General features: G+C 38.9%; 1 protein-coding gene across 2 annotated transcripts in view; it reads right to left on the bottom strand.

The window, feature by feature from the left end:
* LOC122993810 (cadherin-6-like) overlaps window positions 1-26,678 on the bottom strand; it is an 81,719-nt gene that overhangs the window by 36,747 nt on the left and 18,294 nt on the right. For both annotated transcript variants that reach the window (XM_044368262.1, XM_044368261.1), the window contains 3 exons: window positions 15,283-15,623; window positions 2,640-2,934; window positions 2,388-2,507 (listed from right to left, as the gene is read on the bottom strand). In XM_044368262.1, the coding sequence (XP_044224197.1) occupies window positions 2,388-2,507; window positions 2,640-2,934; window positions 15,283-15,501 (634 nt within the window). In that variant the 5' untranslated portion in view covers window positions 15,502-15,623. The remainder of the gene's footprint in view (window positions 1-2,387; window positions 2,508-2,639; window positions 2,935-15,282; window positions 15,624-26,678) is intronic.

The raw sequence follows: 26,678 nt of genomic DNA, 5'->3' as shown, positions 1-26,678 counted from the left end.
TTTAGAAAGAAAGTAAATATGCACGTTCCCCAAATTACGGAACTGTTCCTTGACGTGCCATTAGTTCACAAAATGTCGCATTTCCTTCAGTATTTTTGCTTCTCTTCACATTCCCCTTTCCGCATCAGAAAACAAGGTCTATCATTGCAGCTTAATAGACAGACAGCAGTAATCTGACCATGGGCCTGACTCATCTATTTGTTAGAGACAAACAGATGAGCAGAGAGAAAGCGAGATTACTGTGCTGATTATCTAAATGGATGGCTGACTTTTTTATTTACAGAGATAGTACATAAGATCAGGCAAGGGTTGAGATGAGCTGTGTTTTTATTTTATGATAGCAGATAACAAACCCTCTTCTCTTTCTTTTTTTAGTCTAAAAGGAACATAAATGGGGCAGTGTTAAGGTCCTAAAAGTGTGTTTTTACTTTTCATGACTAGTTCTTTCAAACTTTTTAAGTAAAAGAAGTGAACAGGTGCATTGGCTTAAAATGGCAGAGCTGTAACAATGAAGAGATTCACTCTGTTAACCCAACTTCTGATGGTGGTACGATCACTGCTTGGATATTTCCTCCCCTGAGGATCTGATAGATTGAATTTGATATGGGGGAGTAAGAAAAAACTGAGAAAACTGGAATTTGTAAGTTAGTAATCCGGTGTTTTGTGACCTACAGTATTTGAGTGTTAGCAGTCGCTTTGTCATGCTAGCACTGCAGCAATAACTGCTTTGATCACTCACTGTTAAAATAGTGTTCTGACATTTTGGGAAATATGTTACTTTGCTGTCTTACAAAGAGTCAGATGAAAATATCAATATCTGTTTAATCTCTGTGCATCAAGCATAGAGGTCCGTGCTGTGTTTAGCCTAGCTTAGTGCAAAAGCTAGCTCAAAGGGACATTCTGACGCACAGATTCATACTATCCACATTTAAATCATCAAATTTAAACCATATTTTCTTTAGGCAAAGTTCTTGTAAGTCTGCTTGTGTTTTGATAACATTTAATATATGAGAAGATGCCATCTTATGTACATTTAAAAAAACTGATGAAACACTGATGAGGGGTACTGTAATAGCTCACATGATAAATTCAGTGTAATGTACTTCTTCACCTCATCAACACAGCAACAGTTCCATCATACTTAACACTCTGCACTGTGAAACCCCGGAACCTTGGTTTCAAATTCTCTACAACACTAAATAGTCATGATTAAATAAGCAAAAAAACAAATCATGTGTAGTTATTATTTCTTAGAGTTTAAAAGTCAAGAGCTCAGCTAATCTGCTTCTTCAGGACTGTGTGGGTGGGGTTTGATCAGGTTTCATTAACTGAAGTTGCTGAATAAAGTGCAACAACTTTTGCAGAAAATTGTGTCTTCATGTAAGACGCCATCACTCATATGAAGAAGCTCATTGAGAAAATAGGTTTTCAGGGCCTTTAACAATAATTGAAAAAAAGCAAAATGAAAGGAACTGGAAATAATAAGTGAATGAGGACAGTATTTCTATTAGAGGAGAGAAACTGAGAGCAGCAGAGTGCTGAGTATGACATGTCTCTGTTGTTGTGGAAATGTACATGAAACTCAATTAATCAAGACAACCTGTAAACCAGAGGAACTGTTCAGTGAGCATTAATAGCAAAAAAGTACCAAAAGCAAATTAGAACAGGAACAGATCAGGCAACAGGAAGGCTTTTGACTAAAATATGATTACATGTATTTATGAAACAGCAGACATGTCTCTAATATAAGCCTGTTACAAATAAAGGCCTGCTTCTCTCTGAGGTGAGATAAATAAGTAATTAAAATCTATGGTATATTCTTAAGATTCTTTCTTCCTTTATTTTACTACTACATTTTTTTTTCTATTTTTACTGATCAACTGCTGGTCTTAATTTTTTTAAATTATTATTTCTACCTTCTTAATGGTTTTTAACTCACATGTATTATTCATGTGGTTGTTTTAATTGTGTTTATTTATATCTAATGTTGTATCTTGTACACTATACACATAGTTTTTGTGGCTGCAACTTCTATGGTAGCTCATGCTCTGTGTGAAGCTAATTGTGCTTCCGCCTGGAATGAAATGTGCTATATACATTAAGTTTTGCTTGCTTGCTTATTAACTCAAATCTTTTAGAGGAGAAATGGAGTATTCTCTGGACACTAAACTTAAATTTTGTCTAAACAGTATTTCTTTTTTGCCCATAGTTTGTATTAATGCGTAAATCATTTCCTAAAGGTTTGTCTCTGTATGTTTGGATACTGCATTTTTTGAATAATTAAAAAACTGCCTCTTATTCTTTTATTGCTCTCTCTTTAAGTGATAAACATTAACTACTGTACAACACTGGGATTGGAATTTAAAGGATGATTCTGTCAAAAATACCTGTATTTGGATCCACAGAGAAGTACGGGTGTCCCTGGCTGATGCTGTAGACCAGTTTGGCACTGTTCCCATACATGCTGTCATCAGCATCTGTAGCTGTCACCTGGATGACTGATGTACCTGAGAAACACACATTTACATGACTATCACTGACAAGGACAAATTAAACCTTGTGTCACAATAAGAAAATGAAAGAGAATTATGCATAAGACAAAAATCAAAACAAAGAAGTCCAGTAAAAGTTGTCCTTACCGATATCAGACCTCTCAGGTACACTGCCGGTGTAAACTTCTTTGCTGAACTGAGGCTCGTTATCGTTGATGTCATGGAGTTTGACTGTGAACTCGGTCTCTGGCTCCAGCTTTTGACCTGTCCGTTTGTTGACGACTGTGGCCCTGAGGATATAGAAAGCCTTCTCCTCACGATCCAGGCGGCGAGTGGCGTGCAGGTCACCGTTATTCTCGTCAAGGACAAAGATGGTGCCGGCCCCCTCACCAGAGAGAACGTACTTGACTAAGCCATTGCCATGGTCCTGGTCTGACTGGAGCTGCAGATGAACACACATGTTGAAAGTTAGAACAGACTTCAGTATTTCAGAGATTCAACATACCATAACATTGTAAGATACAAAGACTTCAGTACTTTAATCTCTAAACCTTTAAATATATATTCTCTTGCACATTTTTTTTCTTTCAGTAAATATAAACTCCCTTTAAAGGTATTCACAAAGCCTGATGTCCATGTCAATGCCCAGTGATTTGATGATTACGTTGGGTTACACCCACAGCCATTGTATTATGGATGTGAGGCCAATTTTCAATGTTCCCTGTATTAACAGAACAAAAAATAATTTATATTCTCTCATTAATGGCTAGACAAAAAGATTTTTCACTCCCATTTGTTTCCATTGTTCCTGCAACACCAAATAATCATTCTGAATGCTGCAGAGATGTAGTATATTATTCTTTATTTATTCATAATTAACTGTGCCTATTAATTTATTTTCCATGTCTATGGGTAATTTTCTTTTTCCAACCACTGTTGGTTGTTGGCTATGCTTGGTCAAACACTTAAAATAACCTTTGTTGTATTTTCCTGACAAGAACCTCTGGTGGCCATGTGAATTATGACTGTGAGTCTATCAGACAACTAATTTGGAAATAGAATGACGTCATAGACCTGCAAAACATCTAAGGGAGGAGGTTAGGGTGGAAGGTTCGGTCAACAAAGCATGTACTTTGTTTCCTGTGACAGTCAGTGTTGGTTTATTTTAACCATTACCATGATTTTTTCGTAACTTTAAAGTATATTGTGTCTGGTGGTATTCTATTTTTTTCTTGTTGTTAACAAATCCCATGTGCAGACACAAACCAAGAATAAATGAAGCTACTAACAAGTATTGTGTGTGTATCCAAGGCGTGATATATCTTGTTCCTCTGTGCTACAGAGCTCTGTTGTTGTCCAAAAACTATTAAGAACATGTCAATGAGCCACATTGTTACACTGGGTGTAACAATGAACAAACACACTGTGGTTTATTTTGACTCAATCCCACACACACCATCCTGCTGCCAAAAATACTCACTAGAGCACCAAATGTAGATTCATCTGCTGCTGAAAACAGTCCCCAGCACTATTTCTTCCTGTTTGAGTAATGCTTGCTAAAAACTACAATGACCAGATGTTTTAGGAGACAATTTTAACGATATTATGTTGACAATGATAGGATTGTGTCTAAATTGGTGGCAGATCAGAAAACATCTGGACCTCTGGACATGTACACTGACCAAACAGATATTTTTACTTGTTCAGTTTGTTGAGTTCAAACTATCAAATACGCAGTCCTTCTATCTATCTATAGATACTGCTCAGTGTTGGTAGATAGATAGACAGAGAAGAGGATGGACAGGCTAGTGGATGATAGTGACAGGTTTATATAAGACAAAAGCAAAGAAGAGCAAAGACAGAAACAAAAGAAAGACCAAGAGTCACATACAGATTGAGAAACAAAACAAGAATCTTCTGAAGGCAAAAAAAAACACGGTTGAAAATGAAGAGAGTGCAGCAGAAAGCCAGAGTTTGTGTTGCGCCTGAAGGAGTAAACATCTATCGGATCTGCTGTGAGATCTGCTGTTTATACTCTGATACCTGCAGCAAAAACCCGGCTCGCTTGCTCTCGCCTCTTGTCTTTGTCTGTATATCTTGACCTCAAGTGGCTCGCTGTTCACCTTTCATCCCTTCATCCCTGCTTTACTCCTTCAGGCCAGGTGTTAAGGTGAAGTCTTTGATTATACGTGTGTGTGAGTGAGAGCTATTATAGCTGCTACCCTTTCCTTTCCCGCTACCTGTGGAAAGTGTGACCTACTGGCTCTGGATAGATTTATATAAGAGTCTAATATTATTATTTTCTAAAACAACTGATCCAAACCTTATTCATAAAGTGTTGTCTACCTGTTATATGGCGGGTTAGATAAGAATCTGATGATGTACTAAGTACTTCTTTTGAGTAGCCCTAATGTGACATTTTGGTTAAATTCCATACCAACCTGTTTTAGGAGCATATTTTCATAAATCATGGTTCAGATGGGAACTGTATAACCAACAGATTTTTGGTGATTTCAAGACGAAGTGGTGTATGAAGTACAGTATACTGTGAAACTGTTAGCTGCACTCTTTATAGACTGTTTCTTTCTGGCATATTTGGACAGTCCTTCCTACTGTAGTTGGGTGTAGGCAAAACCCCATCAGTGTCTAATATACTGCATGTAACCCTTACTCAAACAGTCAGGTCCAGCTTTCCTGCTACCCTGGTGTGTGCTCATGTTGTTTAGTATATATCATTTCAAAGACAGAACGGAAAACTTTGGCAAACTATGGTCAAAAATTTGTATGCATAGCTCAAAGAAGAAAGGAACTAAATCAAAATTTTTCAGGGACTTATGTTGGTAAAATATTTTTACACACAACATTGAACAGCTAGCTAAATTAATAAAATATAAAGGGGATTTAGACTCATGACCTGAGCATATCTACTATCTTGATTACAGCCTTGTGGCTACATTATTTGGTTGCAACTGGTCCATCAATCGTCTTTAATCCTTCTATCAGCAACTCTGAGATCCGTCACTACATCTACACTAGTCAGGGAGAGCCTTCATGGCCAGCCCATGGTTGGCAAGCTAGCTAAACTAAGTCCACACCGATTTCTGTACTAAAAACAGAGATGAATATGAATGATGTGGGTTTCATGACAAACCATCTCATATCTCATATGGGAGTGCTGGTTTCTACAACAATATTAGTGAAGTTAGAGAGACTCATCTCTTCTACCAAACCTCAGTGACAGACAGCCTGCAGCATCTTTTGGGTGACACACTACTGCTCCACAGTGCTGTAGGTGTAAAGAGACCTGGCAAATACTGAAACACTTCAACATTTTGCAGTAGTTGTATGTGGAATAGGATTACAGACCTATCTCAGGATCATCATTCAACACACTGTGATGATGTGTGTTGAACACAGTGGGAACAGCAGATGCATGTTTCATTCATTCAATGACTTTATATGTTAAAGAATGTGTAGTTTGTTATGTGGGACTTGCACTGCTCTGCACTGCGCTACAGCATTGGGTTGCTATCATAACCAACAACTCAATGACTAGGTCAGTTTCTGAGATTTCTGGCCTTTAAAATTCACTTTCCTGCCCATACCAATGAACCTTGATGGGAAACAAGAGTGCTGACTCATATCTTCTTCTTCCTCTTCAAAAAAATTTAAATCTGCAGACCTGTCCTGTTGGAGTTTTGCTGGGTTGTCAATGAGAGGATTTTCCTTTCAACCTCATATCTCTATCCCCACAGAAGTCCTACTCTTCTGAAGCAAAAAAGCCAAGTCCAAGGTCTGCCTAAGATATTGATATTATTACAATGCAGGAACCCTCTGAAATAAATGTAGCTAAATTCAGTTCTGCTCAGGACTGTCTGTTCCACATACTTAATATGTGATCTGACCAAACGCCCTCAAAATTTTGCCCCTCTTCACCTCTCTGAGAATTGATTTTAGCTGTTTTTGTCTGGATGTCTGGCCTCACCGTTCCTCCTCTTTGGTGGACATTGATTTCAGTTGGCTTATGCCTATGTGCCAAACAGATGGGTGACAAATGAAAAGAAAACCAAACATGAAGTGTAAAGTGTTGGACCAACACAAGTTGCCAGAACAGTTTAAATGCTCCTTGGCAAGGATTCTACATAGCCCTGCTCCTCTGAAACACTGCCCACATCTGAGTTTTCAGTGATTCAAACTGGTTTGGTGCTGTGCTCATTGACAACTCTTTTCTGGGTTGGAAAAAAAGAGAGCACTGGTAATAGATTTACAATGTAATCTTTTTGTGCTAGAGCCATATAGCAAGTGATAGAAAAAAGCTCAAGAATATAGCAACAAGCATTGATGAGACAGATGCAGACTTACAGTTTGTTGTAGGTCAACTTACAGAAATAACAACTTCAATCTGCGGATTTCTTCAATCAATTTTAAAAACGTTAAAAACTAATACTACTTTCTTGTCAAGTGAAAATTATGTCCATGTGATGGATATGCCACTCGCTAGAGAGTTGGCCACAGAAATCAGCTAACATGTTGCCAGACTGAACTGAAAACAATTCAGTGATTATCAGGCTAGATTCTCCAGTTGTGTTGAGATGTGATGATTGTAAAGGCTGTATAATTCACATCCTTTTCATACTCAAAACCATTCAGTGATCTGTATCGAAGCATCTGTCTTCAATGTCTTTCTATACTCATTTAGTCAGGTTTTTCCTTTTTAAGCAAGACTATGTAACTTTTGTAAAAAGTTCAATGCCCTCTTCACCTCTACCCAGTCTACTCACATTAAAGGGGCACTCCACAGATTTAGTACTGCACTTCAAGTTGGTTCATAAGGTTTGGAGACTTGCGAGACAGGTCAAAATTGAAGCTCCTAAAACACTATTACTACACTTACCATAATGCAACACAATTGTGTCTTTTTGTTAGACTCTACATCTTACTAAATGATGACCCCAGTTTCTAAATGTGTAATCTCCAAGCCCAGAACAACTTACTTTAACAGAGTAGTATTAAGTAGCACTCCCCAAGACAAGAAAGCTTACTTTGATGTGTAAAACTGGTGTAGTGCCCCTGTGAATGAGGAGGGATGGTATGACGAAAAAATTACTACAAAGCCGTAGAGGCTAAAAAAACATCTTCTCAAGCGAGAAAAATCCTATGAGAATGCAGTATTATAATTGTGTAAAACAAATACTGAAACGATGCCCAAAACTGAATTAAAATGATTCCTCCAATGGAAAATAATGATTTTAATAAAAATATCTGGTGATAGATGATTCTAGGAACAACTAAACCACTCTAAACAAAATTTTGCACAACTCTGATGAGACTGAGGGGATAATTAGACTCTTCCACACTTGCACCACTTTTCAAAGACAGCAAAAAGCTATTTTTTCCTCAGGGTCTTCCTGGCTCACTGCTGATAACCCCCCACTTAACCATACGCACACATACAATGCAACACTGCAAATCAGCAGTGTGGAGGGATGGGTCACACTTCATCTGCCTGGTTCTGCTGTATGCACAGGAAGAACTCTGTCACTGAGGCCACACAGCAACAGCATCTGTTTAACTTGGGATTTTTTGGTCCGCCTGTGTCACCGACTCAATGTAACATGTAAATCTTCTTCTGTGTCTTCAGAAACCAGTAGTGTGCCATGAAAACATGTTGAGTTACAATATTTCACAATGTCCATTATTCCCAGCTCTTCCTCCCCTGTTGCAGCTTTTCTCGCTCCACCTCTGACAGGGATTATTTTGGAAAATTCTGCAGTTATTTTTTCCTGAGCCAGTGAGCCAAAGGAGTTGTTGAAGAGATTGTTGAAAAGATGCAGTGATAATGCAGCACAAATGCAGGGTGAGTGTTACATGAGGACTGCATGAAAATTCAACACTACCAAGCGTAAAGATAAAGGTGATAATGTCATTGATCTCTTCTCAAAGTACATGAGGTACAGACAACAACTGAGCAAATTCCATTCTCTGATGAAGACCATGTGATATGGTTGAAAGTTCAGTAAAAAGCTTATATATTACCAGGTCAAAAAAGTGAAGCCAATGCAGAAGTGCCTTCAAAAAAACAGACAATAAAGCAGAGTATGCTTTAGAGCGTGGCTACCTTGTGATTGACAAGTTGTTTCCACAGCGACAACGTTGGTTATGTAACGTAACCATGGCGTAACCCCAGATTCACAGAGTATAGGCTTAGCTGCTGCTATTTCACAGTGTGTTTTCAGTTCAGGAAAGTTAGTTGTAACATTTTGGCAGCCTACAAAAGCCTTGTTCAGTGTTTGGTTGTACTAAAAGGCAATGTTTCTGAACCTTTTTTGGGCCAGCTTCTCCTATCTATTAACCAGGTCCCTTCTACCCCGCATCAATTAAAATGTAAGCTAATTGTCTCCACTGAATATTAATGTTGATTATAATTCTGTGTTATATCATTTAAAAAAAAACATGTCATTGGATGCCAAATAACAGGTTTGTTTAAATGGACAGTTGGAATATCATTATCATTAGTTTCCCAGGGAGCAAAAAAGCCAAACTTTAATTAGATCTCATTATTGATCACAAACAGCAACCAATCAGAAAGTGGTAATTTGGTGCCAGTGCCAAACAAGAAGCGTTCTTATTAATTGTTCCAACAGAAAACAAGAGCAGCCTACCAAGAAAAAAAGTCTATAGGAGCAAAAAAGGCTACTGGAAAAAAGCAGAAGCATATGTATCCATAGATAAGGTTTTCAATAGAGTACTGACAGCATTTTTTCTTGTTTTGCGCCATTTTGTTGATATGATATTATTGTTTTATGATGCTATCCAGTTGATTAAATAGATCTGCAGCAGTGTGGCAGAGAGCGAGTTTTGGTTGGGAGGTTTGGGGGTCCTCCCTGAAGAAAATTTGATGTTATTTGACTAAAAATGATGCATTTTCACATAATTTTGGACTATTATCATTACAATATTTATTTAAAAAACACACTGTGTGCCAAAAGAAATAATAATCACAAACCATTTGTAAAACAGGCTCACAGTGAATGGATTTGAACTGTTATTTTCTCATCCCCCCACGGTGTTTCCCAGAGGATTTTCTGAGACTGTGGTGGACTCTCAGACTCTCTGGGGGGGGGGGGGTTTGAGTTTGGGATTGTTTTGTGAAACCTCTATGATATTCTAACGTACCAAGTCTTGTCAAATAACTGTTGAGCACTACACAGCACAGATATTCTGATTATGCATCAACTCATGGCCACAAAACAACCACTCCCTCCCTTCCAAAGCCTGTATGACACAACAATAAACATCTTTTACATTCATACTTATCATCCATCTATCCATCCATCCATCCATCCATCCATCCATCCATCCATCCATCCATCCATCCATCTGTCCAGTATCCAGCACTGAGTAAACTATAGTAAATGTTGTTGTTGTTCTATTTGAATGGAAACTCAGCTTATGCCTTCACTTTTCCTCCTGGAGTCGACCTGCTGTCTTTCACCTTTTACTCTCTGCTTCTCAGTATACTCACCTCACCTTTTTGTCTTCTTAAAACTGACTTTTTGTCCAATTGTTTCTTGTTGTTGTTTTGTTTATCTTTTCTATTTTGCTTCCAAAAACACATTTTCTGTGCATTTTCTTAGCATTATAAGAGTTACCTCTCCTTTGTTTCTTCCCTTCTTTCCTCATCTGCTTGTTTCTTCCCTTCCCCCTCACTCTGTGCATCCATTTCTCTCTCCCTCTCTCTCCTTTTGATCCTTACTGCCTTTTCTCTCCAGCGGTGTTCAGTCTGATTTGATCTGTCAGTCTGCAGGGCTGCAACACCTCCATGCTTTCACCTAACACGAGCTGACGAAGCCTGCAGACATTTCACCACAGCACATTTCCAGAGCAGAGTATGCTTTTTGGAGTCCTTATATGTCCCAGATCACTGTCTTCACTACCATACCTCCACCATACTGCTGTCTCTTAGAGTTTTGTATAATCACCTCCATGCTGACAATGCTCATGTGGATAAAACATCCTCAACCTTTTCATTAGATACCAAAGAAAGACTTTCCTGCTCCTTGCTACTGCAAACCTTTAATAAAAAATCTCTGCACCAGTTACTGCAGTGGTAATATTCAGAGATCCAGGAATGCATTTTGACTAAACTGTACAGAAAAAAAAATGCTATTTATTAACAATGAATGATCCTACATTCCTGCAGTCACAGTCCCATGTTGAGCATTTTTAACCAAACCCTTTTGGAGAATATTTTTGCAGGTAATTCTTCTTAGGAATTGGATGATAACAGACATATAGCGTATCATTTTACACTCATTACTGGCATTTGAACAATAGCTGACAACAAACACAAGGGTAAGCGCATTCTTTGTCACAAACATTGGACTGGACACAGTATCATGTCTGTAAAAACACATTATAAATCATGCATGAGATGTCTATTCTTCTATCCGGGAGTTAGAAATGTTTCACTATCTGCCAGAGGGCTGTAGGATGTCTACTTGACTTTGGGGATGATAAAGACAAAAGTGATGTCAGTGAACAAAAGATTTTAAGAATTTGTCCACAAAACACTAAACGCTGTATGACATGTTAGGAAAAATGGGATAGATAGTGTATGGTTATTTTCCTTTCTGTTTTTTTGTATTAGAGAAAGAATAAACTCTGCAAAAGTTGACTGTGGAAGAGAAAGTTGAGATGGAGCTAATGAAGCAAACTCTGTGATATTTGCAGGGGTGTAGCTTTTGTTTTAGCAGTGCTGGGGACCACAATACATATATACAGTATATATATACAGAATATACAGTATATACAGTAGCAGTCAAAAGTTTGAACACACCTTCCCATTCAATTGTTTGAGATTGTTGTTTTGTCTATACATATCACACACACACACACACATTATTCTATCTGCTATTCCACAGCAGACAGGTTTGTTATCGGAAAAGCACAGGTGGGACTGATAACATTAACGATGGCTCAGTTCCATTCAAGTGTCCAAGGAAGCCATAGTAGTGAACCACTACAGGGTCATGAATTTGTAAAAACTAATTGGGATCAGCCATCATTAATATAATTAATTGCACTGTGCTTTTCCTGCTTTTGCATGTCAGAATGTCTGCTGTGAAAAAAGGCACAACACGCTGGCACCAGTAAACTTGGTGTTTGGTTATTTAGCTATTCTCAAAACTCTGAATACTGAGGTTTGGGTCAGTGTACGACGCACTTGTTTGATTAACTTATTTGTTATCTGTTGTTTTTGTTCTCACATGGAAAAGGATGATGTAAATCAGAGTGCATCCAAAAGGAAATGCTTACTGTGCAGCTGTGTAACTTAATATTAATAAATCAGATCAGGATTGGATAAATATTCTAGATCAGAAGACTCAGCACATCATGGTATCAGGAGTAAAAACCTGGTATTAATGTTTGTCTGACCATATTGCCAAACACATGCCCGTCCCTGCTAATCTGTCTCTGAACCATACTGTTATCACTAAAGCATATATGAAGCACCCAGCGGGTCCCCTGCTGTGAAGACAACACCCCAGCAGGGAGGAAAAGTCTGCTGACACTGTCTTGCTTCTCACTATGTTTACCTCAATGATGGCAAATTCTTGTTTGCTTCACAGCTTACTTTGTTTTTCTGCTGTCAGACAGCAGGCCTCATACAGAGCAGCACAATACCTCCAGGCATCTGGCTACTGATCAAACAGCACAGCTCCAACTATCATCACACTGCACTGTGTATTAACTTCACTAATAGGCCTTAGAGTGAGAATCTCCTCTAGTTATTAAACAGAGCAGCCAGTTAGATTGAAAATCCCTGCATAACCCTACTATCTCTGCACAAGGTAAGTGGACATTAAACACCTTATTATGTGTGCAATAATACATCAGCAAACAGCATGTTTCATGTACAGCTCCACTGAGGGTCTGATTTATGAATGAATGGATGAAACCTTTTTTGCCCTTTGAGAGTTTGTCTCACGTAAGACAGTCATTTTATAACTATGTTTGTTTCTTCATACATTTAGTATGAGGCACATTGAGTTCATTGTATTCACTTGTGTATGCTGATGGATCCAAGTCATTCATTTGTAACAGCTATTAATTAACATAACGACACTGCCTCAGCAAAGCAGAACACCCACATTTATAATCTTCCCAGCAAAAAATTGTCAGTGAGAAAACTAGTTGAGACATCCTATTTTACAGCTACAGCAGTGGTATACATCAGTTACAGGTTTAAATGAGGTTGAACATGCAAAGAGTATGTTCTTTAAAACAGCATAAAGCCTACTTATGTGCTCTTTAATTTGTCATCTTATGATTGAAAGCTCCAGAACAGAGATTGTTTTGTTAACCACATATGTGTAGCTTCAGGTTTTTGGAAAGGTGGCCTTGTAAGACCAAGCTTAAAATTTGGACCCTGCGTATCATAATATGACTTCACAAAACTTTGATTATTCTGCACTACCAATTTTATTTAGTAATTTTTTGGCTCTTTTAGTCAATATGAAGAAAATGGCCTCAGGCACAGACACTGGAGCTTTTGTGTTCTCACACACTCACATTCTTTGGCCATTTTCCACTGCAGGAATTCACTGAAACATAATGTAGTGTGTAGCTATTGTCACAGTTTCTACTTTTGTTTCCACTGTTCTCCACCTGCTTTGGAGATATTTGGCCCCTGCTGAAGAGAGGTGATACTACACCTTCTAGGTACTTTCAGGGGTTGCTGGAAATGTTGTTGACTGTAAACACCACAGTAACCACTATTTCACTTCTGCGTCTTTACAACTAATCCTCCATAAAATGCTTGTTGGACAAATTAAGATGATATCAAGGCCCTAATTCAATTGAATTGAATAGAGATGGTTATCAGAGGGGGCTTGAATCAGCAGTTATAAAACAAACTGAAAAGCTACAGATGTTTTGGTCCATTGACCTGCTTGTATTGAGCCCAGCAGTGTCCTGGATTCTCCTGCAGGTGTATAAACTTGTATCTCATGTTCACAAAAATGTGAAAGAACATCATCTTAAATCTTGCATTACTGTTGTCTGTCCCACAACTGCTTATTTCAACGTTGTATCAAACAGTGAATAAAACTGACATATTCAGTCCTGCTTTTGCCTTTTTTTAATGACATATTGTTTATCCAGAACATCCTGGTTTGTAAAAATCAGTGGAAATGCACCGAAGAACCTTGCGTCAAAGCCTCACAATGTTCTTAAAGGTTGATTACAGTTATGTGAAACCTCAGGTTAGTGCTTATTATATTCCTGCAGTGAAAAGTTGCTATTTTTGTGAATGTTTCAGTCTTACATATACTGACAAGTACATAACACAAGAACTGGGATATAACAGGGTATAAAGGAGTAGCAGTTGCATAAAGTTGCAATGGAACACACTGAGACACAAACCAGAGAATATTATGGAAAAGATGGATTGATATGTATTGATATGTAAATGCAACATATAACAGGCTGTATATAACAATGAGATGATTATGAAAAAAAGAGCACATGTAAGAGATAAACAGGATGGTATCAGCATTAACACATCCACCACAGCAGTCACTACATACGTACAGATGTCTTTTAGCAAGCGAGAGGAGAAAACTCTACACTCTTCATATATTCGCTTCACTTTGCACATTCTGTCTTCATGCCTATCTTGCAATTTCCTTGCTGACAGCCCCTCTGCCTCTTTGTCCTGAATGTGTACTGCTCAATGCAGCCACTGGGCCACAAAACATCAACACAAGTCTTTACAGTTGCAAGTGCAAAAATATCACACTATAACAATTTTAGAGATTCCATTATTTCTGTTGTGAAAGCTTGCCATAGTGACAGACAGAGGAGCCAGAGCTGCGGCAGTGGTGCTTTCTCTACTCCACACTACAGAGCTCTGACTTTCTCTGCTCCACAGCAACCATAGATACCTTTTTTTCCAACATGGCCACAGGAGAAATTCACAATAAGCTAAATATCACACACACATTTGACAAATTATGAATGTATAAAGCTAATATGGCTAACATGTTGTCATACAGTAAAAACAGCTGCCTGCTGTGGTTGAAAACAAGGCGAATGAAAGTGATGAGACTAAACCAGAAAAGTAAAGTTGTGGGCTTGTAAAACCAAAACAATGAGCTGAAAGATGCTAAAGTGCAGCTTTAAAGCTAGCCTACATAACCTTTGCTGAACAGCAGCCACTGTGACCACAACTGATAGTTATAGGATAATGCTAATGCTAAATCATAGTGTACCAGTAGTGCAAGTCATAAAGTCAGCAATCTGACACAGTAATACCAGTTACACGGCAGTTTGCTAACATCAGCTATTGTTAGCCACCATCTGAAAACTGATCATACCAGACCAAGTGAGGATGTGTTTAATGGTTATGCATTTAACTTTCTGTTTGTAAGAGGACTACACTACTTTACACTGTTTTTATGTAGCTGCACATGGAGGTCAAAAAGATAACAGTTAGCTTTTTGTGTGTAATGAAACTATTAAATGGTAGATGATCCCTGAATTATAGTGCACTTGTTAAGCAATGATCATTAGCAGTGGTAATTCATTATGCTTGCAGCCACAGGAGTCATGGGTAAAATGGGTAAAGCGTGAACTTCAGCATAAATTCATATTAACAAAGCCAGCAATTTAGGAGAGAAGAACAAACATGACTGATAACCCTAATCAAGAACTTAATTACATTTCGTAACATATGGCACTACATTCTATGCAACAAAGAATTTGCAGGTACTGGCACAGCTCTTACCTTGCCAATATACTGGTAGTCGCTGCCTGTATACTCCTCCTGCAGGAAAAACTGGTTCCACATCCAGCCTCGTCTCACTCTCTTGAGCACCTTCTCTCCTCCGATTGCTGCTTCAGTTCCACCTCCACCTTCTGTCTTTGTCCTCTGTCCAGTCAGAGAAAATGCATCCAGGTACAGGCCAAGACAGAACCATACAAGGCCCGGTAAGATAGTCCTCATTTTTGCAGAGGCGTATAATGTACTGGTCACAAATGTTCTATCTTCCCAGTAGGATGTCTTTGAATTGGGAGATGGGTCGATCAGTCATAGTCCTTCAGGTTTTGACTGACTGGGGAAAGAAGCTGTAGAAGAGGCAGAGAAACAGGGATGAGTACGTGGCTCAGCTGAACATTGCAACACTTAAGTCAAGATTTAATAAGACTGCATTGTGAGGGCAGTTTGGTGATTTCTTGGAAACTGATCTGCTTGATGTAGGAGTGCAGAATTTTCATCTAATTGATTTGTAAATGTATGTAAATAAAGTTGGGTTTTATAGGAAAGAGAGCTGCAGAAACAGAAACAGTTGCAGCACAGTGGTGTTTGTGAGAGGTCCTGGGTTCATCAAGGCCTGATTTACTAAACCTTTTGCATCTCCTGTCTGGTGCATTCTGTGAAGATTGTGTGTAACTTGATGAGGAGGCACCCAGCCTTGTGTGTGATTAGTGAAATGCGCCATTTTCCTTCATGCATATTAATTTAAAGGAGAAATGCACTAGTCACAGGAGATAAAAGTGTAACTAACACACCACTTTAACCAATCAAAAAACATCAAATTTAAGTCACCTCAACTTGACATAGTATTTCATGGTTTGCATTATCGGTATATTAAAAATGCTAAGCATGCAGTGACAGTGGAACTGTACTTGTGTACGTCATGTTAGCATACATAAACTAATTCAAGGTCTCTCCACACTAATTCTGTGGAACAATGTTAAGTATAAGACGTTGTACAAAGGCATTTGCATCTACATATAAATGCATCTGTATCTACATAAACACATAACCATTTTTCCCCTGGCAACATTGAATATTCCCATTCATGATAAACAAAGATTTATTTTTGCCTAGCATAAAGAGAGCAGCATATAAATGCACTCAACGCTTCCACCGCCCAGCTGAACAGTCATTAGTAACACATGGAGAAAGATGTTTAACAAAAGCATCCTTTCCACCAGGATATGGAGCAGCCAGCCAGTGGGAAAAAGTAGCCAGCTAGCGGGGGGGGTCCGGGGGCATGAAAAATTATGGCTGTAAAAGCCCAAAGTTGGTGGCTTCTGGCACATTCTAATGCAACTATTCCATCATATACACTGATCTTAATGAACTCACTTTGTGTTTTATCCCACACAGTCTGTAAATAGCTGTTAATATTTAAAACCAACCTATTCCTGACTGATCAGAACTTTTACAATTAAGAATCATTAAACCTCATTTATTATTTTTTATTTATTTATCGACACCTTCACTGTAAGGTTTATCAAGACATGCCACAATGATGGTTAATGTATTGTTTTACTAGAAACATAAATGCACTCTTATTCAATGAAAGTAAACAAGGTTGTTTTAAGGGGGAACACGTTTGTAATCCCAATCTTATCTAGCCTATGTATTGGTTTTAAATGAAATTATTTATAAAATACACCTATGCCAAAAATAACTCTAAAATCATGTGAATCTACTGAATCAACTCAACTTCTAGTCATCTTCATCTTCACTATCATCCTGAGAGTGAGGCACAGTCTACATTTTCCTCATATGACACAGGCCTGTTACTTTGACAATGTCGCCTGTTTTACTGTTTGTTTGCAATGCGTCTTAGAGACGGCTCTGCTGCAAAAAGCGCCCATAAACATCTACGTGGCGTATATGGAAAATGCAGCGCTTTCATTTGACTTTTTAATACTTACTATACAATCATCAAATTGCTGCTGTTTAATGAAGTAGCCTGTTTAATGAGGATGTCCGCTGTCTGTGCAATCAATGCAATTCTTAATGTGTTTTGTCATCAGTTATTTTGCTAATATTTGTCAAACACTGAAGGCGACTCTCTGCTCGGCAGGACGCAACCTCTCAGCTGAGAGCAAACACACACACACACACATACACATTCATATAGAGACTTGTAGGTACGTCTTTCTATCATCATGCTCGCATTGTTTTGAAGTGGAGGCTAATGGTCGTAAATGTAGGCGCATAGCTAATTGCAACTTAATCAAAACTATTTTATTAGAATCAAAAATGAATATAATAAACTAGCTGGCTGGGCTTAAATGAGTAGTTGGCTGTTTGGCTGTCAGCTGGCTCTTATGGAAAGCTCTGCAAAAGCAATAGAGTCAGGCTATCATTTTGTATTAACACAACAAAGGCAGGAATCCATTGAAAAGGCCACAGAGAGACTGTAATAACAGCAGAGACAGAGCATTACTGGAACCACTGACAAGGTTGAGGATATATGAAAAAAGTGGCATGTAATCTTGACTATCTGTGACTACTGAAGGCTAATGCTTGAAAAGGCCTTTTATCAAGATATGCGTTTACACAATGAGTACAATGAATTATTCATGAATGTACTTTCACTGACTGGTGATGATGAAGGTAAAACCAAACACCTCCTTTTTTTGCACAATCTGTATCTTCTGTGTCAGGATATAAAAGTCTTTCTTTAAGCTTCTACTGTCTTTCACCTCAATTTTTCCTTAATAGCTGCAGTTTTATACCTTTCTCTTTAAAGCTGAACTAAATGACGTTTTCAGTAATAACAGTATATCAAACAGCTATGTGTAATGTAAAAGGAGTCACTTGTAGTGAGAAACCCACATAATATCCCACATAATTCTTTAAATAATTAGCATGTTGTGTGGCACTATGAGCAAGCAAAGTTTGGATGTTGAGTTTTACCGACTTAATCATTTTAATTAGTTCAACCAGGCAGTAATGTTCAAACCACATTAACAGAACATTTCTCTCCTTTTCTGTCATCTTTCTCTCAATGATAAAGTGTTTAATCGCCACCTCAACATCATGACTGAGGTGAGTATAAATGTAAGACCATGAGAACCTTTAGAGAGCTTTACAGATTTCAAGTCTGCTCACGAGAAATAACATGTTATTACTGTTGTGAACTGGTTGTCTGCAGTCTATAGGTGTAGGAGGAGAAGAGAATCACACCTGTGGTATGTGAGGTACTGTATGTGTGCCTACAGGAACTAATATAAATGCAGCAACACAGATCCTTCACTACATACGCAGACTGAGCACATCTCCTTCCTCTTTCTCCTGCAGACATCATTTCAGGAAGACAAATTGCCTTGGCTTTAAATAAACATTTCCCTCAAAAATCAAATTGACTACTAACTTAGTGGTTGTAGTATCTGAAAAAAACAAAAAAAAAACACGTCCCCAAAAACTGTCTTTGTGCACTTAAAAACTGCACTGGATCAATAAATCCATACACATCCACGTTGAAGGATCTGGAAGGAACGCTTACACAGCAATTACGACACTGAAAGGAAATGTGCTTTTATCTTCCCACACACAGCTCGGTCAGTGTCTTGCTGCAACAAGCAAAAATAGTGTTCTTTTTTATCTGAAGTACTTTCCATACAAATGTAACCCATTTCATTCCGTAGACATGGCATGGCAACATTTTGTTCACACAAGATCAATGTCAGATTTTTTTTTTTGAAAGACTTCTAGGACAAAAAAGAGTCAGGATGTGCTTCTTTGAGGCTGCTCATCAAGGAAAAGCAGGCGTGATCATGAAGAGACTGATTAAAATGACTCGGTGACTAATCAACAAATTACCCTCATTGTGCACTAGCCTTGCAGTGCTTGATTTGAAGGATAAACCACCTTATCAATTCACGTTTTCAGCACTAGGGTGCAGCCCTGACATGTAACAGTGGTTCCTAACCATCAGCCATCACATCATGACTGTGGAGGTAGCTTCATTAGCTTTGGTGAAGCAGCACAATTCCTTTACCACAATAAAACCAATTTATTCTAATCATTGAAATGGACATTAAAACTATATGTCCTACATTGTAGAGAGACTAGGAGATCCTGACATAGTCAAAATCAAAGACCTATGACTGTCCTGAACAAAACAGCCATGACATTTAACACATGCCACACTAGAAATACACTTACTTCACGTTACTTTCATATTTCCCTGTTCAACCCTAACCCTAACCCTAAACTGATGAATCACAAAGCATCCTCACCCTTTCTCTACCTCGCTGTCTCCTTCTCTTCCTTGTCTCTATGTCTCATGTTTCCTCTCCCTCTCTGTCCAAGTACTGCATTAGTCCCATTAAGTTCGTGCTTTATGAAAAGGGTTTAATTGAATCAGGTGAACAACACACAGGAGACTTATTGATTCTGGCTGGACGCCTTTTACTCTGTTTTTAACGAGCCTTACTGCTCCATTATTGTGCAGTGAAAGTGGCTGGAGCCTTCCAGTTTTCCAGTTCAAAGGGATTTCCCCCCATCGCCTAGTTATTCTAGTGAGTATCTGAGTGTGTTTAAAGTCACCAAAATGCTTAAAGCACTGTTGTGCTAGTCTATGTCAAAGCCCTCAAGAAGCTATAACCAAAATCAGCCACCTATGACATACTTCTCTATTCAGTGCCTTGTGTACGAGGACAAGATGGAGGAGATCAGAAAATCTCTTAACTTGATGTTGGAAGAGCTTAGTAAGATAGCTAACCAACGAGCAAAACTGCTTGGACTAATGGACGAGGTCTGGAAGCTCAAGTCATCTACCAAAGAGGACAGAAAAACTGCAGATCTAGAGCAACATGTCGATCACCCGGAACAATATTCTTGCATGATTTGATTATAAGCAGACTTGAGACAAGACATCAAATATATGCCAGGTCTATAAGTGGGGAAAAAGGTGAAGACGTCCTACTGAGTGAATTAGCTTCTTTAGAAAAGCATGTACTTCAAATCTTTCAAAGCCAAAATGTGAATACAAACCCGTGCAATTTCAGCTTGCCATACATTTCCTAGGAAGGACAGTCAGACAAAGCTGATAATGGTAATGTGCTTTGTGAACACAAAAGCCAAAACTGTCATACAGAGGCAAGCCAGAAAGCTGCAGGGGACTGAGGTCTTTCTTTGCTCTCACAGTTCTCTAAAGTATTGGGAAAAAAAAAAATAAATAAAATAAAATAAAATATATATATATATATATATATATATATATATATATATATTATTAAAAACTGGAGGATTTCATCACAAAACTTAATGTACTGGGTGAATAGCAATACAGGTTTTAGAACTAACAGGACAACTTCATTTGCACTAATTCATAAATGAATGAGCTGAGAGAGTGACTGCAATGTTTAAATCTTAAGTGCTGGTGGAAGTCTTGTGCTGGATATGGGAGCAGCTAAATCAGAGCATCGACTTTATCTTGTAACATACTTATTTCCCTATCTAAATGTGTGTGATTATCAGATTGGTTCCTAGATCAAAAACTTTCCAAAATACTCTTTTGTGTGTGCTCTTATCCAGAGTAGCTTCTGAACACTTTGAAAGGGTGTTGCTGTACAAACTCTTGACAGTTGTTTAAATCTACCAGCAGATGAACTTGAGCACCATCTGCTCAAAGGGCTTAACTCCACAAATGCAGCCATTGCATTAACTACACGTAAACAAAGCAGACTGATATTACAGTGATCCTTCACTGTAAGATTATAGAAGGAAAAGCTAAACAAAGAATGTGGCAAGAACTGATTAAACCATCTTTGTACCACACTTTTCATTCGTAGTGAATCTCTGCTACATGCTCTGTGAATAGAAGGGTTTTCAGACCTTTTTAAAAAGAGTCTAGGGTCTGTGCTGCCCCCAGATAATTAGGGAGGCTGTTCCGCAAGCGTGATGCAGCAGAGTAGAGGGCTTGATCCCCATGGTGCAGAGCTTGGCGCTGGGAGCCTGTAGGAGCAGGCTGCTGGCAGATCTAAGGATGTGGGTGGAGGTTTTTGGTATGATCAGTTCCTGTAGGTAGGGAGGAGCATATCCTTTGACGGATTTGTATGTGAGTAGTAGGATTTTGTAGTCAGTCGTGAAGGAGACAAGGAGCCAGTGCAATGAAAACAGAATTGGTATTATATGTTTGTGTCTTATCAGGATCCTGGCAGCGCTGTTCTGAATGTGCTGGAGCTTCTGGATCCCTGTAAAGAGCACCTTCTCCAACACCTTGGACAGTAAAGGGAGGTTGGAGATAGGTCTGTAGCTGGCAAGAACTTCTGGGTCCAGGGTGGGCCTCTTGAGGAGGGAGCGGATGACTACGACCTTGAGGACAGATGGAACACTACTAGTTTGAAGGAAGAGGTTGACAGTTTGGTCAGGGGCATGAGAATGGGGATGTATGATTTGAGCGGAGTTGTGGGAATGGGGTCCAGGGCACAAGTACAGGGTTTCATCTTCCTGAGGATTTCCTCAATGTGACTCTGCCTGACGCCAGTAAAATGGAGTAGAGATGGCGAGCTCCCAGAAAGAGGGTCGATGACAGGAGGAGGCAGAGAGGAAGAGCTGGACATCAGAGAGCAGATGTTGTTTAGCAGCTAAAGAGCCAGATATTTCCCTCAGCAGTTGGTAGAGAGTAAAAACAGAGCTAAAACAGAGTGAATATTGGACTTGTGTTCACAACTTGTTTCTGCTGCCCCTAAGTGGCCAAAATCATTTATTGCAGGTTTAAATTAATTTATATTAAGTTCAGCTTCATTTCATCACATTGGAAATTGTGATCCACATTTTTACATTTTACAAACGATCAATAAAATGAGAAAATATCTGGCATTGATAATGAAAGAAATTGCTAGTAGAAACCCAACTTTTCATCAAAAATTGCTGTGTCATTTAAAGAATCCAGGAGCAAACAAATGTCTACATTGTAAATACTGGGATTGCAAAGATTTTGATCTAATATTGGAGTCCCAAGAAAAAAGATGTTGGGAAGAACCTGCGATTTAGGCTGTTATGTCACATGTCTGCAACTAAAGTTTACTCAGAAACTGATATTGTTGTATAGTTTAGGTGTCAGACTCCCTGCTGTTGCACTACACTGCACATCAGCAGTTACGAGAGAAATCTTCCAAAACAACTGCCATATTTTTTTTTCCAGCCACGGCAACCAAATGAGTGATGCATTATAATGTCCAGTCTGGTGTAGGAATGCATTGTGGAGAAAGAACTGTAAATCATAATTCTACAACCTACTTTAAATGACATAATGTGATATAATGAGGCTTCCAACTTCCAACACTCTTTAAAAAGAGCACAGAAATGAACTACTGAGCCTGTTCAATTATTTTGAGACTCAAGCTGTGCAAGACATGCTGCCACCTCTTAACAGCTGCCAGATATCACTTGCAAGTTTCTATATGCTGGAGCCAACTCAATACAGATGAAACTTGGTGGCCTTTTCACACAAACACAAAATGCATTTAGGTGGCCTGTATGAGTTGGTGTGCCTAAAACAGTAGTGAGAGTGTTATTAAAGCAGTCTGGACTCATACAGCAGTCTTGCCCACTTTAGAACAGCAGCACAGGCCAACGTGATATTTCCTCTCCCACCTCCCCTCCTTTGTCTTTACAAACAGTGATAAATGTTCATGACCTTCAGGTGACAATCACGGTGCCTCTCTACCTTTGTCGCCTCCATCTCCCGCTTCTCCTGAAGCATGGCTCTGTGTGTGTGTGTGTGTGTGTGTGTGTGTGTGTGAGAGTGTGTGTGTTGCCACCTTGCAGACAGCCACTGAGACCTCTGACAACTCCCAGAGGACCAATTAGAGGTGAAAAAAGGAGAATGTCAGCCACCGAGCAGCTTATGTGTGTGTGCGTGTTATGTGCGTGTGTGTGTGTGTGTGTGTGTGTGTGTGTGTGTGTGAGAGAGAGAGAGAGAGAGAGAGAAGCACAAACCCAGCCACCCCTTTCCATCAGAATAGACCAGCCATCTGAAGGCAGCCAACAGCATCCATACCGCCTATCCAGTTTTAACTCACACTCGCTGTCTCTCCCTCAGACACACACAAACAGTGAAACACACACACACACACACACACACACACATACATTCTCACAGAGCCGTCAGATAGTCCAGTCCCTGGTCCTTGGGAGTGTGAGTCTCATTATGAATAAACCATAGACGAGGTGCAGAAGTTGCACCTTGACTTTAGAGACTTGACTGCAAGTTTTTAAAGAGTAAACTTTTTCAGCAACTTTTTTTGTGATCCACATGACATTGCCATGAATCATTCTCTTTCATACGGAACAGATATTAGAAGTCAGTCAGTCAGACAGTCTGTTAGCCAGCCACGGTCAGTGTATGCATGTCTTCCTAATCCACCTACCAGTCACTCAGTCAGTCAGTCATTCTGTCAGTCGTCTCATTAGATATTCAGTCTGAGGAAACATGCAGAGCCCAGTCAGTAAGTAACCCAGTTTTTAGCTTAGGATGTAAACATCATAACTGGGTTAGAATTTGTTTGGGAAACCTAGATAACTCTCATTTAAAATAAGTCACAGTGGCATGGAAACAACTTCCTGTTCCAACATTTCATATCTGTATATTCAAACATTTTTATGTGAACTGAATATTACCATTACTGGTGAAATGACCATGTATAAAGTAACCAAACAGGGATGTCTGTTTTTGGTTTATCCAGCAAATTAAATATGTGATAAATCACAGTAATTCATCACATTGATCCAAAAATCATACAAAAATCTAATACTGCCAAAAAGAGGCCTGCTCAGTGACCTGCAGCATTGAACACAATGGCAGTATACCCAAATATGTTAAAGGGATAGCTACCTTAATATAAAAAGCATGATGAAAATCCTGTTGGTTGAGAAATGTATATCTTCTCACAGTACATATTAACATACATATTAGAGACTTTGAAGTTGTATCACAGATTTTCCAGCTTCATCATTTGGTTTCATTGGCTGGAAAAAAAAATGGGGTCCAAAAAGTCTGCATAAGTTTTTTAGTAATATGAGTGCTAAAAGCTGGAGTAAGGTCAAAACAAATCAATTTGTTCACAGTCCTTTGATCGCTTCAAAGGCAAACAGTTTGTAGCTGCTCTGAATGGCCGCACTCAAAGACGAGGTAAAAAGCATGTTTCCTCAAAAGCGTTCGCAGTGTTGCACTAGCTTGCACAAAGGGACAGAAGTAGTTGTGTGAAGACTGAAAAAAAGAAGTTCAAATCTTCCTTAGTTGCTTGGAAGCAGCCCTCTCCAATTCTGTTGTCTTAGCAGTTTGGAGAGAGGGGGTATCCAACACTTAACAAGCACTCTGAAGCATACTGACACCTTAAGAGTCTACAGTCGATGCTAGATGAAGAGTCTAGAGACCACACACTTTATGGCAATCCATGCAATGATTCTCCAGATAGGCTATTTTATTTGGGACCAAAGGAAAAACCAAGCAACCAACTAACCAATCAATCAACACTGCTATCCCTGGAGCCATGATGCAAGTATGGCTAAAAAAGACTGACAGTATTTATTGAACTGTTTGCTTGAGTTCATCAACATGCACTCTAACATTTCTTATTCACTTTTCTTATTATTCTGTAATATTCCAGCACATTTCAACTGCATCTCAGACTCCCAGCAGAAGCACACTTCTAACCTTTCTGAATTCTCTAAAAGGTATTCACTGTTCAAATCTGAGGCTTGTGGATTAAAAGTCGTGCAAGTCAGTGCTCGTTGCTCTTTCTTGGATTTCAAACAGACACAATATAGCTGCAGTTGTGACACTGAGGCTGTACTTTGCCAATCATCTTTTGACTGTACTTTTACGTACTGGAGTAACCTTTTTTCGTTCTTGGATGGAGTTTCTGTTCCGTCTCAGTTTATCTTGATATACTGGTGGACACTTAAGGTCAGTCTGGCCTTGCTTTGGGTGAAAATCACTTGTTTGTGTGTGTGTTGAGCTAACCCTTGAGAACCTCTGTATCTAGCTGCAGTTTGGCTGGGCTTGATTTCAGCACTTCATGAGAACAATTTGTTCCCAAACTGTGTCTTAGCTCTTATGACACTGTTATAAAAGTGGAAATATTTATAATATATTTTATTTTATTTATACCTATAGTTTCAGTAATTTCCTAAAACAGCTGGTCAAAGCTAGTTTTTAGCAAATGTTACTAAAAAAGGAGGACATTTGTTGGGGCCTACTTTCAGCTACAGATTAATACACAGTTGGTACACAACTGCTATGTTACTAGTGTTACTGTTATTATTTCTATTTATGACACTTGTATGAAAGAACCGATTCAAATAATTGACTCAAATTATACAACTAAACTATACAATAAGAAAAGAATACAATATACTTTACTTTATTCTTTAAGCATAAGCTTTGATTAATGTAGGGCTGACCCCTAATAGTTCTTAGTCAACCAACCGTCTTAGTCGACCAACTTTTCATTGGTTAGTTAATCGCAGGGAAAAAAAACAACAGACTGATCACCTCTGCACAACCTTGTGGGAAGGTGTCACAATGCCTGATTTGATGTCATTGTGACAGCAGGCTTCAGGCTGCTGCTGCTCTGGATGACCAGCAGGTCCTCCTCTGTGTACAGCCGGGCTGCAGCGCACACAGACACGGGGATGAGCCAGAGGACGGCCGCTGCTTCGAACCAGAACTGTGGCAACCCGTCTGCCATCCGGAGAGAGAGACACATCAAGAGGAGACTGTCAGAGAGCAGGAGAATTTCTTCCAAAAACAAGCACTGAGACCTGGAGAGACATAAGAGCAGCTGCTCGCTAACAGCTAACGTTACGTGTGTTTACAGCAGAGAGCAGCAGGGAGGACGGATGTCTAACTCTGAGGGAGACTGCCTTTTTGTCTTTTTGAGCTCCATATCATCTGCTTCAGTGGTATTTGGCAGCTTGACATATTCCATTACTGCAGTAGAGACGTTGGAAGATGCTTTGGACTCGTTTTCACGCTTCATTAATTTATTTCTTCCGTGGCAGAAAAACACATTACACGAGCCTTCAGAAACTCCTGCAGGTTAAACTAGACGAATGAAACACTTTTAGTGCTGACTGACTCTGACACACTCACTATAAACAGACTTTAAGACACTCGCTAGCCTAGCAACATTAATGCCACAAACAACCCATAATGCAACACTCTGTGAAGGAGTTGGTTTTACAATATATATTATAATATAATATATTATAAGACAACCCCACTTTTTCATCATATTTCCAAGAAAAACTTATATTCGGACCAATACGGTAAACTTTTCGAATGCATTTATTCCTGTATCCTGTCTATTCTTTATAGCTTCTATAGTCTAAATGTCTTTCTTTATTCCAGAGTTGTCATT

Source organism: Thunnus albacares, chromosome 12, assembly GCF_914725855.1.
Source record: "Thunnus albacares chromosome 12, fThuAlb1.1, whole genome shotgun sequence".
In the NCBI taxonomy this organism is placed as follows: domain Eukaryota; kingdom Metazoa; phylum Chordata; class Actinopteri; order Scombriformes; family Scombridae; genus Thunnus; species Thunnus albacares.
Note: the sequence above shows the minus strand (reverse complement) of the source record. Positions and strands in the feature narration are given on the sequence as shown.